This window comes from Salarias fasciatus, chromosome 17 (genome assembly GCF_902148845.1).
Source record: "Salarias fasciatus chromosome 17, fSalaFa1.1, whole genome shotgun sequence".
In the NCBI taxonomy this organism is placed as follows: Eukaryota; Metazoa; Chordata; class Actinopteri; order Blenniiformes; family Blenniidae; genus Salarias; species Salarias fasciatus.
The window spans coordinates 9,798,266-9,813,800 of record NC_043761.1 but is presented as its reverse complement, the minus strand read 5'-3'; the positions used below and the strand labels follow the sequence as shown (position 1 = coordinate 9,813,800).

Genomic DNA, 15,535 nt, shown 5'->3' with positions numbered 1-15,535 from the left:
TCTTTTTGATGTAGTCAGGACGGACGTCTGTGGGATGGTTTCGCCACAGTATCGGTCGGCCCCGGCAACAGTGAAAAGCTGTTTTGTTGGGTCAATAACTTAAAAGATACGGCGTAAGCGCAGTGGTCATGTTCAAAGCGGAGCGATAAACTCTGAGAAAGGTACTGCGAGCCCTAACACATACACACACGCACACACACACACGCACACACACACAGAAAACAACAACAGAAAAACATAAAGCATTGACACTGCAAACCATTTCAGACTTGAGTGAGCAGTGGCTGATCAGTAATACCGATCTGACGTCAGGTGAAGCTGGTGTTGGCAGCGCCTAAGCAATATATATGCTGTAAATAAACCTTCACGTGGAAGAAGAACTGAACCAAAGAGCATGGTTTTTGCATTTTGCAGTCATTAACATCATTTTAGCCTCAGATTATTTCATTTTTTTAGCATTTTTTAGCCTTTAGCATTATGACGACCGGACAAAGACATCCAAAGTAAGAACCCAATACTGAAAAATAATTTTAACCAGTTGATTCTTTTACTGCAGATTCGATTTCCTCGACCAAAACTCATAATCTATCGAGAAAATTCAGTTCAACGGACAAGTTGTGCCTATTTATAGGACTTCTGCAGTACAACTAGTCAGTCATGGACATGATGTACCACGATGTCGGAAATAAAACACTCTGCCACTGAAGAACTGCCAGACATTAAAAGTTAACTCAACTTGGACATTATAGTCATGAAATTACAAATAGAATAAAATGTTTTTTTTTTCTAACATGAACACTTAGTGTACACTTACACACTTACACACTTAGTGTAAGGCACAACCTCTTAAATGTGATCAGTTCAATGACATATATGGACTTTCCTGTTCAAAAGGAAGCTAATGCTCTTCTAACTTGTGTATTGGTCCATGTGCATGTGTTTGTAATCATCATGGGAGGAGAGAATGATGTCAAAGTGTCCGAAAGTCGACAAAACCTGAAAAAATGTCTTCAATTTGTCACCCGTCCTTCTCTTAGGGAAAACTGTCAAAGTGACTGAAGTTACTTATTTGAGTAAGAGTTTTTAATCACACATGCCAGAATCAAAAAATTCAAAAATAACTGACGTGTAATCGCATCTACAAAGATGTAAAAGACAATGATGCTGCAAAAAGTCGATTATTACCGAATATATTTGATGTGTTGCAATTTTATGAGGAATTTCGCACCAGCGTCACAATAATGTTGTGAATCAGCATTTTAATACCTAACATCCCTAAGTTAAGTGTTATGAAATGTCAAAATGTGGCTTAAATTGTGTATTGAGCTGTCCCGAAGACTGCGTGCTTCTTTTCTCGGCAGTTGTGTTTGAAACAGCTGATAGCGAGCGCACAGGGAGGGGAAGCCTGCTATCTCTCCCCTTCCTGTCAGCAAGGTGCTGCCTGCGATTCAGTCAATGTTTCTAAACTAGGTGGGGGGGGGGTGGAGATAAAGCTCCGGCCTCCCACGTGCACCGACTTGGCCGAAGACGCGAAATCCAAGCGTGCATTCGCTCTACTGCGTTTGGTAAATTCCAGGTGGCGGGCATCGCCGGGTGACGATTAGCGGTGAGATCGCAGATCGGATTGGAAGCGTCCCGTCAGAAAAGCAGATTCCCACGCGTGGGACTGATGCTGCGGCGCTCGGAGACAGGTGTCGCCCCCTTGACTGCGGCCTCTCGCCTCCTCCTCTCCGCGGCGTCATCCGGCGAACAGTTGTCAGCCCTGACGGGGGTCTGCGCTCGCCGGTGCCCCACCGAGAGAGAGAGAGAGACAGAGAGAGAGAGAGAGAGAGAGAGAGAGGAGGCGGTGTGGAGGAGGGAGCGGGCGAGGGTAGCCATGTTTGCCTGCGCACGTGCGCCCGTGCATATGCGTGTTTGTGTGTGAGTGTTACAGTGACTATGACTCACAGTGTGGGGGCCACAATGCATCTGCGCCCAGCACGACAAATGTGTACCGCTTGACTCTATTTCAAGTCTACAACCACATTCCATATGGTGTCAGCTCCGCACAGTGTGATATAGGGCCTGCTCTGTTTTTTTTTTTTTCTTTTTTTTTTCTTTTTTAGCTGAGACATGAATGAGACGTGAGGAATTCGGTCGTTGGATATTTTATTGCTTCTGTGACCTTTGATCCTCAAGGTTCAGCTCATCCAGAAGGACTCAGCTCACGTGAAGCACAGGAAAGCGGGAGGGGTGTTTACTTAATTAAATTTGATGCCTAATGAGAAAGCAATCAAACTTTATAATGAAGTGGGTGTAAATGAAAAATTAACGCATTTAATAACGCGTATTCCTGTGTGATTTAATGAAATCCTCCATGTTTGCTCTCAATATTCATACCCAGTCTCATCTGTTCTGCCCGGCTCCTGCAAGAACAGGGGTGATTACTGCCAACTCAAGTGTGTCTCCAGCACATGGCTGAACGGTGAACAAGCGCCACCCCCTGGCGAGGTTCGGAATTGCAGTCACCTTGACTTCAGTGCTCCAGCAAGCAGGGACGTTTTAATGATGTCAACAGCAACACAGGCAAAAAAAATTAACACAGAGCATAATTGCATCAGGGATGATTCATGGCTTCTGTTTTAATCCTCTCACGCTGCTTGAAATAGACACGGTATAAATAAACCTCACTGACTTCAGCTGAAAACGGTTTCAGTGCACCGGCGGCGGGGGAAGTATCATTAACCTGGAGTGTTTCTTGGGCAAAATTATCTTTCAAACCTTAAAGGATGAATTTTCCTTTTTATTTATGTATCGCCGCGCAGGCTCTTCAGATCCTGATGCCCACCTTAAGAAAGACCCATAAGACATCGATTAAATCATGCCATCAAGAGATAATTATATCTTACAAATCATTCTCCACGGAGTAAACACAATTTGTAATTCTCTGCAGAGCATTTTATCTTGCTGAGTGGAAGTAACGCCGCTTCAGTGACTACGTGCTTTGAAAGATCCTGTTGCTGCAGACTAAACATACAATGATTGGGTTGGCCTTTGTGGTGCATGCATAGGTTGGATTCGTGTGTTAATGAATATGAAAGCATCAAATTTAACCCCTGTTTTTTCTGTATTTATATTTTTAGGCCTGTTTACAGCTAACGTCTGCCCTCTCTTTTCCATATCATGGCAGCATAATTATGCACACCGCATCATTTCACGAGTTTCCACCCAAAGTGAAGCACTTATCTCGTGATGGCAGGTCGTACTGTGGCCTTGTTGAGAACGTGGCATTGGAGGAGAGATAAGGAGGCAAATAGAAGAGCTCAATAATGTAGAAAAATATCCACATGAGCTAGTCAAAAAAACTGAAGGTCATCAGAAGTTTTGCAACTTTGAAGAAAGATTTATTTCGAATATAGCGAAGAAAAATGTAGTTGACAAAGTAGAGGATATTTTCCTGTATTATCCATCCATCCATCACTCCTCAGCCGAAAGGCTTCGTCAGTGATGAACTCTAAGGTTAAATGTCAAATGTCTTCACATCCTCACATTATTTTACTTCCCTCATTACACAATTAGGAAAAAAAAAAAAAAAAGACGACCTCGATGAATCTTCTGTCTTGTCTGAGTCGATATTTACGCCCGGGGCTGCTGCAGCGTTTGCAGCTCTCTGCCTCACAACGCATCCAGAAGTTATCATATCTGAGATGACTCCTGTTTGCGGGGTTATGTAAATCCTTCTCCTTCTGGGAATTCGAAACTGCAAGTTTACTCAGAACGTAACAACAGGGGGAAAAAAAGATTGCGTCTTCATTACCACAAGTGGCCTGTATACATCCAGCCAAACAGCAATTATCTTGCGTTTTTCCACACATGCCTCTGATCTGCTGAATATATCTCGATGTGAGATGATGTAGACAGCACAAGCCGGGCCCCGGAGGCCATGTGCGTGACACTATGGCGCAACCTGAGTCACTGCGTGTTAAACGTCAATGACATGATGAGCGGCGCTGGTAGGAAACAGCCATTCGCTGTGAAGTCAAATGGTTCAACTGAGAACTGGGATTCTGCCCAGAAACATTAACATTTGTCACTTTCTATTTACACTGCGGCTCACTTAACTTTGGAGTTGTAAATAAAAAAAAAAAAAGTTAAGACTAATAACGAGTGATGTGTTTTATGGCGACTTTTATGAGTTTAAATAACGTGCTTACTTTCAGTGGTATGAAAGATACTGTTTGACACTGTTAGCATTCGAAAGGAGGGAAAATATTGTGGGAATCCTGCCAGAAGATTTCTTTTTCATAAAGGCTCATAACTCTTTACCCATCATGATGTATTTATTTCCCTCTAGTTTCCTCACAAATTGAGCGTGTTAAGATTGAACATATAATCTCACACACAGGTTGTCTCCGGGGTTATGGTGCTCCTGCTGCGGTGGTGATTTCCCTCCGAGTGAGAGTGTGTGTGTGTGTGTGTGTGTGTGTGCTGCCTCTCCACCTCCGCAGCTACCTAATTATTCCACAGCTGATCTAATGCGGGATGATGTTTACCCGAGAGACCGCGCAGACGAGAGTAAAAGATGCTGAATGAGTTTTCTCCGGCAGTTAAGTCATCTTGTGTGCGGAAAAAAAAAAAAAGTAAAAATCAGTTTCCACTTGCTAGATTTAATGCACAAATCATTTTTGAGGAATTTCCCGCGTGTTGCATTCACAGCGTGGCGTATCAACGCCCCGGGAGATGACAGCGAGTGAGATAAATCGGCCTCTTGATATACTGTACGTCTGCGGCGCGACTGCAGTCATCAGAGGCAGCAGCCATTTTATCAGGCGCAACAAAAGGCCCTTTGGCATCTCGGGGATGGAGAACACACAAACAGCCATTCAGTGACAAAGTGCTGCTAATCTCTCCATTCATTTTTCATTGTGATAGCTACTGTACACACTTTGCTCCGGGGGGGGAAAAAAGGAGATGTTGAGGGGAGAGAGCGACGTGTTTCGGCGGGTGGCATTTGTCGTCGGAGTCGCCCGTTCGCTAAAAAAGCGGGCTGATCTATAAGCCGGTGACACAGCAACAGCTGCCGCTGTGCCAGAAGCGCACGACAGGAAGAGATACGTTAACCTGGTTAACTATTGAAAGGCAACCATCTGGGGTGTGTGTGTGTGTGTGTCTGGCTTGAGGCCTCCTCTGCCGCCCAGCGTGTGGCACGACGAATGAAGAGATGAACTCAGTCTAACTGGCCACGATGGCGAGCGACTCACCACCGTCTGTGACTCTCAGCTGATCAAATTATGGAGCCCAAAAAAAAACAAAGATCCATCTCCTTCTCCTCGAACATTTTCTCTGAGCTCTCCATTTTCCATCATCTCTGATCAGTCCCTCCCATCACAGGTCACTCTGCTCTTCCCGCTGCCTTTTCTAAAGTTTTTCACACAAAAGAAGCAGCAATAACCTCTAAATCAGTGGACCGGCCTCCTAAATTATGGCGAGCGCATAATGAAAGTAATTATTGATTAAACTGAAGATACCTTATCAGCCCTCGTGCTCGTTTGATCCTCATTTATCCCATCTAATTGCTTTGTAATGTTTCCTTCTTTGTGTACAATGCGGCCGTGATGAAATGTGAATACTGACAATGGTCCATTAACATTCGCCGCTTCCCTCTCTTACCTGCCTGACTGCGGCTGCCAGGACGGAGGCGATCCAATCAAATGATAAAGTGGAGAAATGCTGAAAGTAATACGGCTTTTGACAAAAGGTGCAAATCATTGAATAAACACAGAATAATCAGATTTCAACCTGCTGGAGAAAATAGTTCCATAGCAAAAACCTGAAAGCGATGAGACGAAATCAGGTTGAGCGTAGCTTTAAAGAAAGTTATTCATATATAGTTATTTAAAATTTGTATTCCTACAAAGGAGGATTATGTTAAATATTAAAGTCTCTTTGTTCTCACTTTTGAAAAAGTGCTGTGAAGCATTTATGGCCAAAGAGCCGAGCAATTACTGGAAGTCAGTTCAGCATAAAGTTGATAAATATCTTAACAAAAAGGGATCTTACATGGTTTTGAAAAACTACTCTTTTTTATTGTTTCACTTCTATCTGCTTCGATTGTGGAGTCAGTAATGACAAACTGAAGGCATCTACAAACATCTGCATTAAATGCATCAAATGAACTTCTCATATTTATTAGTCGGCCACACTGATTTAATGGTATTGAAATTTTTCTTGTCCAATGAAAGCAGGTTTCAGTGATAAGAGCATTTTACCAGTCTTTGAGAGCAAATAGCTGATATCCCCATTTCTTCAAGATGTCCAATTTTATAGCCAGGGTAACTCCTCACTTTGACTCCTTGACCGAAGTAAGACAGACAGCTTTATTTTACAAGTGCAGAGCAAAGTGCCGGTCAAGCCACCCTCAAATCCCCCATTTTACCGCCACAGACAATGATCTCCTCTTCGGAAAGAGGGTAGATATGGGAGCGTTGGGCCTTTAACGGCTTGTCATTTTCCTCAGTCACCTCATAACAGAGAGACATCCTCTGTCTGAGCGTCTTGGGGTGATGAGGACGAAGCGTGGCGGGCTGATGCCTCATTAATGAGTGGCCAAAAGGCAGAAAATCAATAATTAGTGGCATCAGACCGGATAAAGTCATGGGATTTCCTCATTACAGGGTGTCAAAAAAAGGAGATCATAGAGAAAATATGATCAGGTAGACGTTATGGTTGAAAACAAAAGGCTTTTTGTCTGGGATGCAGAGGAACGATCACTGTGTTGAACGTGCCTCCATTACATCCTGTGCGCCTGCAGCACAAAGCAGCACTCGCTCACTCTCACCATTATGCCTCCATCACCCCGGCTCCCCGATCCTTCACTTTGATATGTGGAAACTGCAGCGAGTAAATTTGACGTGTCTTCGCTCTCGGTGACCTTCGTATGTCTGCCAGGAATTTTTTTAATCAGGAGCCAAGATTTCAGAATTTCCCTCAATTTCTGGAAATATCAACGCAATCTTATCTCCAACTAGGGTACACTGCGCTTTAACCTAATCTTGGTCAATCAGAAGAAAGAAAAAAGACAAAAGACAAAAAAAAGTCAGTTTTTCCAGCTTTTATTACACCATGTTTGCCCATTTCAATTTCATACCCAATACTAACAACATTCAGCAACAGTCCACATAAATAACATCCTCAAGGTAAAACTAGTGAGTGCAACTTATTACAAATTCAAGGTGTTAGGTTGGTCACAAGTGATAATATTTCGAATAACTAGAACTACATGGTGCAAAACAAGGGTGCCGAAACCATAAGTTATATTAAAATCGGCCAAAAGGCCACATATCAACAGTGGAAAACAAATATACAATACAGGTACAGCACTGCTTTTATTCTGTGGACGTACAGTAAGAAAGTTATGCTCCATTCAATCATTTTGACCATCACGCGCTCACCTCCTGTATATCTAAAACAAGATTTAGTTCATCAGGTTTAGCTGTGTGAAGAACAAGGGAGGAAAAAAAAAAAAAAAGCACCACATTTTAGGTTTACAGAAGATGAACATTTGATACTCAAAAATCGGGTGTTGGCAAGGACAATCATGTGATCACAAAACACGACAAATTCATCTAAAAAGCAGGAACAAAGCAGCATAAATAGACAGTTGAATTAAAACTCTCCCACGTCCACCCGCTTGTCTCTGAACTTGTTCCTGGCCTTGGTCCGAGCCTTGAACGCAGCGGAGTTATGGAGATGCTGGGGAGGAACATTTGGAAACACTGGTTAGACCCCGATGTAGGGAAACGTGGACGTCGAAATTAAAGTGTTGTGCACGCCTTACCCTTTCAAAGCGAGAGATTTTCATGGCCTTCATCGTGGCTGAATCAACCAGCATTGGTGGTCCCAGTTCAAACACGTCTCTGATAAATTCATTCGCCTGGCGTGAAGAGAGAAATAACGTGGAAAAATCAAAATATAATTTAAACACTGTGCTCATTTGCAGTTATCCATCAAGTATGAATCCAACAGTCTAATATTCAAAGCTTAATCACAGACCACGCAGGACTTAGATCAACACTGACCTGCAGGTGGTAGTTCATCCCAGAGCCCACAAACTCTCTGAATGCATCATAAGTCCTCTTTCTGACCCAGCTGTCGATGTTCATGCGCTCTGTCCCGAAGCGGATGGTCTCAGATTGGAAATCTCCCTCCTGGAAAGACATTCAGAGCAGTCAGAGGAAAATTCTTGCCTCTTTCTTAGGTAAGAGCTGAAAAAGGAATTAAATGTGGCAGTAAAGCAGCGCTCACCTCGACAGCCTTGAGCACGTCCCTGAACACGGACCGCTGCTTCCTCTTGTCCGTCTTGGCTCTGTGCTTGACGCAGTCGGTGGCCAGCGCGTTCAGCCGGTCGCACAGCTCGTCCCAGTCGTCAAACTCAAACTCCTGGAGACGCAGAGACAGACGCTACATTTAGGACCAGCTCTGAAGTCGGCCGAATTGCGGTTATGTGAACAGACGCCGTGGTCTTACAGGGTCCATGTCTCTGGCCAGCTCGAAGAGAAGGGCGATGGTCTCCCCTGCTGCAATCCTCATGTTGACGTCTTCGCTCTCCAGCAACCTCTGCAGTTTTGGCAGGTGTCTGCGCCACAACGCGAGCGTTAGAAATCCTGCCTTAACAGAGTGGGACCGTGGCTACGGTGGGGGTAAAAGTCAAGCTCTTACTTGCGCAGGATGTCTTTGAGCTGGTTGCTGGTGCAGATGGTGAGCAGCAGAGCCCAGGACAGCAGGGCGTTGGTGTGCAGCTGGCTCGTCTGGGGACTGATCGAAGGACAGGTACCGTCCGCCCGCGCGTACGACCGGGTGAACAGGTTCTCGAAACACTCCATGGTGGAATGCACGTCCTGGAAGCAGGAGGGATTTTTTTTCACACTCCTACAAACTCAAAATCGTTCAACACAAATAACATTAGGTCTTCAGTAGAAAGCTGCTTGAGGCGTTTTTCCAGATAAGCTGCTCAAGATGTTTGAACATAAACGTCAAGATCAGACGAGAACTGATAAGCCAGAATAAATATCTTAAAAAAGGTTGCCATTAAGACTTCACAGCAGTCTTTATCCTTGTCAAGCTGCCAAAAGCGATCAAACACTCACCAAAATGTCATCTTCTGCCACTAACGTGCACAGGCCCAGACTTGTCGCCACCTATAATAAAATAAATATAAATAAAACCAGTTAATATCTCATGAAAAGGATCCGCGCTCCCCCACAGCAGCAGGGAGACATGGTGGACGCCGTTTCACAGTCAGTCAACATGGCTTCCTCAGTCTGATACTCACCGCCTGTCTGGCCTGGATGTTGGCCGAGCCGTCTGCCAGGATGTTTTTGAAGATGGGCTTCAGGGTTTTGAACACTTCCTCGCTCTCGATTCCCGATCCCAGCTGGATACACAACAAGCAGGCGAGAGAAGCTGCTGCCCGCTGCTCCTCGCCTTTTCCTGACAGCGAGAGACAAACATTAGATTGTCTTCTAAATTTCAAGAGACCGACTGAATATTATTATCCAACAACCCTCATTTGTCTGGTACCTTTCTTGAGGCAGCGTTCGATGCTGTCGGTGATGGTCATCCTTCTCTCCGAGATGAACTCGTACAGGATCCGTGTGGCCATGGCCGTCTTGAGCCCGTCCAGCGCCCCCTGTCTGGTCTTCGCACTGAGCACAGAAGCACACAAACAATCATTCCTGCTGTCATAATGATGAAGACGACACTGCACATCAAAAATATTTAGGTTTTAAATACAAGATTATGTTTCAATGAAAAAATAACAACTGTAACACAGGTCAATCTGCTTAAATGTTATAATATTCAGCACATCAGTTTTCATTTAGGGAAGTAGGATTATTTTGAGTTTACCCAAACTGCAAACTTATGTAATGCATTTGTGCAACACCAGTCTAAAAACAGGTGTTTTTCCACAACACAAGATTATTAAACTTTGAATCAAAATTTTCAGCCTTATTATGAAAGCTGCATATCAGAAGCAACAGTTTAAAACAGTCACTTTATTTTCAAAAGCATCACGAGTAATATTAGAATCGGTGTAATCCCATTACGGGCTGCACACCAAGATTGCATAACAGGTTGGTAAATAACTGAAGTGGGACGTTCACCTCTTGTCCACAGTGCTGTCTATGAACCCCTTTAGCTTATACTGGAAATCCTCCTGGGCTGCGTCCTCACTGGCATCTCCACCTAAAATATAAAACACATGAAAAGACGTTCAGAGCCAACGCTACATGACTTGGCAGCATTAAGACTTTGGGATTTGCTACTACTTGTGAGTACAAGTGTTGTTGGGTGTTTTCAGATTCATCCGGAGCAAGACAAACCCACCTTCATCTGCTACACTGATGCCGTCACTGAAGCTGCTGCAATGACTGAGGGTCTCAAGCGAGGCATCCTCATCACTGAAGGGCTGCACATTTCCATGCTGCCCCCCTGAAATCAAAACAAGAGCGGCACAAAGTCAAATAAAACAGGTTTGTGCAAGTCCATGATGTAATCAAAGCTTCACACAGGTACTGTGGCGTATGCTGCACTTATCTAATCAGCCGCTGTGTCCTTACGCCTTATCCACAACGTGGCACATTTCAGACAGATTGTAAAAGCAACAGCAAAGGACAAAATTCAAAACTTGTGCAAACACAACGTGTTCGAGTTGTTGGGGAGCACAGGTCAACAACGTGCCGCCATGACATAACAAAGGCGTGACACCCTGCCACAGCAGTCACGCCCTCGGCTGCAAAGCTCGTCTTCAAAATAGAAGAGTATTGTTTGGATGCAGTCCAGACATACAGGAGGAAGCAGCTGGAGGTCACTGAGTGCAATGAGGAAGCATACAGCCTTCATATCAGTTCATAAGAGTGAAGTATGAGGAAATGAACACCACATCACACTTTTTCCCCTCACATCTGATTTGTGTGGAGGGCATTTTGTTTGTTTTTAAAGAGGTTTTCACACGACTTTGAGAATAATTTGCTTGATCAAAACCTTGGTAAAATAAATTAAATAAATAGTACATGATGTTTATTTGCATCTATCAACTATGTCACAAAAAACATTGTTCATTCTTTTGTGCAACAAGATGAGCTATCTGGTGACAAAAAGGAGAGTGAAAGCTGTTGGAATTCACAGCTTGAAGTGTTGTTAAGTGTCTGTTTTTAATCACGTCCTTGTTTTTCTTGTGAGGAAAAACCTCATCTGAACCCAATAACGTGTAGACAAAGACCAAGCTGGAATAAACACAACAGCCTTCTACCCCATGTCCTCGATTCACCTTTGAAAAAACATGTCGGTTCTCTTTAACAGCACGCTGGCCACACAAACCTGCACGTTACATTTTAGCAATATTAACTAGCCGTGTCAAGGCAAAAGAAGAAAAAAAAATACAGTGCTCGTCAGATCGTATCACTGTTTGTGTCGACGTGGACTCGAACCTCGCCACAGCTGATTTCTGAGAACCGGACGCCGCCCCTTTTCCAGCCCGCTCCCCGGAGACCAAAATGTCCGCCTTCGGCCACAAAACAACAATAAACCGTCTCACAAACAACTCAGCGGCCGGACAAACAGGTTTGGCTCCGGCCGACGTAACCAGGGGGGAACACCAGGCGCCATCGAATTATGCTAAAGTTTAATCGAGGTCAATGGAGACACGAGGCGACCTCGTCGAACATATCTCGGGATAAATGTGTTATGTCAACGTTCAAATCACTCGTTATTCCTTTAATCGAAGAGGCAATATGGATGAAACTACAGCTTTCCAAGCTTTGGAGTATATTTCCAATGTTTACCTAGCAACAGCGTGAGTGTTTTCATGCTAACAGGGAGTGGACCCTCACGTTCGCCCCTAAAGTACGACGATAATAAAGCACTAACAAGAAAAATAACAACCGTTTACACTAAACACATAAGGAGCTGTGAGTATACTTGAAACATTTGTTAAATCGGGTGTAGTAAACGTGATGCCGGCATAAGGGCGAGGCATTGTGTAAGGGCTAGTTAGCTTTGTAAACTACTACGAAGGCCAGCCGCTGATATTTGTAGTCCGCAGCGTACACACGCTCAATGGAAGTGAACGGGGAGGCGATCCGGAAGAACTACAAATCCCATAAACCACCAGAAACTTGAGGCGCCAGGCCCGTAGCACTGCGGGCGCCGTTCACTCACCCTTGCTGTTCTTCTTCTTGGTCCTTGGCATTTTCGTGCAATTTAAGAAAAAAAATCACCAAAAATCAGCCAATACAAGACCAGCCTTTATTGTATTGTCTCGTAAGATGAAAATATTCCCGCGGCACAGTGGACAAAAAGAAATCGAAAGCGATCCTGGAGATAGACTGTTGGCCGAGACGATACATTTTCCCTCATAAACCAGGGCTGCGTGCGCGCGGAGCGGCTCAACCTATTTATACCGGCAGACATGTCACGAGGAGGTTTCCCGGCATCCCGAGCCAATCCGGGAACAGGAGTCGCGTGTGTTCGCGCGTGACGCTGTGAATGATAAGGATGACGGGCACATGTGTTTACGCACGCTGTATTATAAAGTAATCAATTATTACAGCAGCTTCAATATAAATATAAGAGCAGACTTGCTATATCATCGAAATATTATAGAAGACAACACAAAAACTCCTGAAAATCATTTAGATTCCACGCAGTATTTGCATATTGGAAGAAAAAATCTGGAAAAGTGCAATGTTTGGGGAAAAAAGGTAATGTGATTTTGGGTGAGTACGGGATATGTTTCTATTTCCAATATTTACCCCCAAGAAAACCCTGAGTAAAAGAGGGAATGCGTTTAGTTTAGTAGTATTTTTGGAGATATATTTCATTAAAAGACATTTTAGAAGTAGTTGTGATGTAAATATAATGAAGACAAAATACATTTCTAAAAGTGACAGTAAATCATTTTTGGTGTCTATACATGGGGGGGGGGGGGGGGGGGGGGGTAATGTGAAATCATTGACAAGTCAAACATCAACCACAAAATGCTACTTATTGTGACAAGGACTTTTGATACTTTGACTCTAAATGTGAAAGACTTGGCAGCTGCTTAGCTTGGAGTAAACTACATTTATTATATGTGTTTTGTATGATCTGCTGGTGGAGTAGCTTCAGTTGCCATGACCACGACTGATTCTACCCCCTTTGCCACATAAAATTTCAGCAGAAATGTTGGGTTTTAAGGCCAGGGGAGTAAATACCTCCTCTGTAAATCATTTCACCCTGGTTTTCTATTGTATCACATCCAACACTATGATCATTTTACCAAAAAAGACTTGGTTTATTCTACATGTGTGACATAAAACTATGAACGTGTTTCCAAAATCGTTCAAACATTTTCATTGATTTTTATTCTGATGATGCATTAACTCATCAGAGAAAATGATTTTAAGCTATAGTTTTAGAAATATTATGGCGAACTGTTGATTTAACCTGATGTAGATATGAGTTGATAATCCTCTTGCTGTGATCATTTAAATTGGCATCTAAATCACCATGGAACATCATCAACAAGAAAATACTGCTCCTTGGTGCAATATGGCAGCATCTGTGAGTGAGCAGATGTTGTCACATGACTCTATAGGGATAATAGCCTACAGTGATTGTAATTGTAGACCTGCATGATGCAGCTGATGTGTGATTACAGGGCTCAGTGACAGCAGCTGATTAGGTCAGTTTATGGTTTTTGTGATGCAGCAAGTACAGTGATTGGATCGTGAGTCGTGTAATAAGATAAGCTTGTCTTCTGGCGTGATTCTCCTGTTAAGCGACGCTTCAGAAACTGAGCCTATTGATCACAATGAGCGCTGATGAGTCTTCGCCAATATATGTGCCATGTTGTATCCATACATTTTAAACTTGACTTGTTAACATTTTACCAATATTTGAGCTTTTTTTTTCCCTTCAAAAGGTTGATGCTCGGCACATATTTCATCACATCTTGATGTTGACGTCAAGCCTCATCTGGTTCGATCTGTCTTGTCCGGTTTATGGTTCCCTGAAAGTGGGTACATATTGTACTCCACAAGAACGGTGAAATCTCTTCGTTTTCTTCACGTGGGAGGAACTCCGACAAAGTTAGTTCTGTCCAGGACATTTCGTACTCCATGAGACACTCAGCTGCAGGAGATGGAAGGAAAATGGTTTGCAGGTGGCATATTCTCTGTCACATATTTACATTCTCTTCATATTTAAAAAAGCTGTTCACACATGATTCGTAGAGAACAGGACGTAAAAACATGCTGCATGTGGGCAAAAAGTAGCTCAACTCAGTCCCCAAGAAGAGTAAAATTGCAAAGGAAACTTTATTATTTATTTATTTATCATTGTTATTATTTTCATGAATAACTGTTGGTAATAATTTATTCAGTGAGGATCATTCTGTTTTAGGGACAGGATTAAATGTAAGGTTGAACATTCCTGCTTTTCATAAGCATCTGTGATCATTTTCGATTCAACGATATTCAAAGACAAAAAAAGATCTACAACTTGACATTTTTTTGTTTTTGGACAATTCGCTTCATATGTTTATACTGTCATTTCACCGGTTCGGTCAACCCAGGATCAAATGGTGTTTAACATCCTGGTCTTGAACATGTTGTGACGACTCCCAAACAAGAGTGTAAAGAACAGACTGACCTCATTCTTTTCTTAGTTTTTTGTGAAAGAACATATTTCTCTATTCATAGTAATTATAGATCTTCTCCTCAGTGCTACCCCGTGTGTTGTTGACTTACTGCTGACTTACCTTTTTAGTCACTTTTCTTCATACCTGCTGTTGTTTTTCCTGGTTTTGGTTGCCGTTGTCATGTCCAGACTGGTTCTGAATCGCCACATTGAGACTTTGCACTTTGGACGATCATCATCTTGAATGAAGACCTTGTTTAGGTGAACGCTGATCTGCGTTTGGGTGCTCAGTTCTTTCACCTTCATATAACAGGAATGCATAAAAAGTGAAATTTCTACAGTTAAAGTCAAAGACAATGAGTGTTTTTTTTTTTCATCTCTTTTTCCTTTAAAAGTGTTATGGCTTTGTCTTTCTCTTTTTTACCCCATGTACTAACAGCTACATTTTAATTAAGTTAACACAAAATAGCTACATCAGGATAACAATTAACAGCAAGTGATGGAAACAGTACTGAGGATAAAAGAATCCAATGGAAGGAAGAAAAAAAAAAAAACTACGTGATCATTGTCTTAAATAAGATGGATCTCGGCTCTCTTTGTTCTACCCAGAGGGCAGCAGTCGATAGAAGCTGCCTATAAACTCTATAAACTCTGCAAAGTCTTCAGTTTTTCTCCTTTTCACAAGATAAAATCCAAACCGTTACAGTTCATCGGATTCATGATTTGAAAATGAAGGCATCAGATATCTTCTATTTAAAATAAAGAGGGAACCCATCTGGGTTCTTGTTTTTATTCATGAAGCCCAGATTCAGTTTTACTGCTTTATTTACAGAAGTACAAAGAGAAATTAACCACATTCCTTCAGCATGTCGTGGCC

General features: G+C 42.9%; 1 protein-coding gene across 1 annotated transcript; it reads right to left on the bottom strand.

Annotated features, from left to right (window-relative positions):
• Positions 1 to 7,075: 7,075 nt before the first annotated feature.
• ifrd1 (interferon-related developmental regulator 1) lies at positions 7,076 to 12,422 on the bottom strand. The gene is made up of 12 exons (XM_030113662.1): positions 12,199 to 12,422; positions 10,366 to 10,470; positions 10,143 to 10,224; positions 9,559 to 9,683; positions 9,311 to 9,468; positions 9,126 to 9,176; positions 8,698 to 8,876; positions 8,506 to 8,614; positions 8,284 to 8,418; positions 8,058 to 8,186; positions 7,817 to 7,912; positions 7,076 to 7,731 (listed from the first exon to the last, which is right to left on the bottom strand). Exons 1-12 carry the CDS (start codon positions 12,227 to 12,229, stop codon positions 7,645 to 7,647), a joined length of 1,287 nt encoding a protein of 428 aa, XP_029969522.1. The 5' UTR covers positions 12,230 to 12,422; the 3' UTR covers positions 7,076 to 7,644.
• Positions 12,423 to 15,535: the final 3,113 nt, after the last annotated feature.

Coding starts and splice junctions, on each gene's coding strand:
- ifrd1 (XM_030113662.1), bottom strand. CDS start 12,229: ATGCCAAGGACCAAGAAGAAGAACAGCAAGG. Junction 8,877..9,125: donor TGGCAGAAGATGACATTTTG/GTGAGTGTTTGA, acceptor TCCTGCTTCCAG/GACGTGCATTCCACCATGGA. Junction 7,732..7,816: donor AAATCTCTCGCTTTGAAAGG/GTAAGGCGTGCA, acceptor GTTCCTCCCCAG/CATCTCCATAACTCCGCTGC.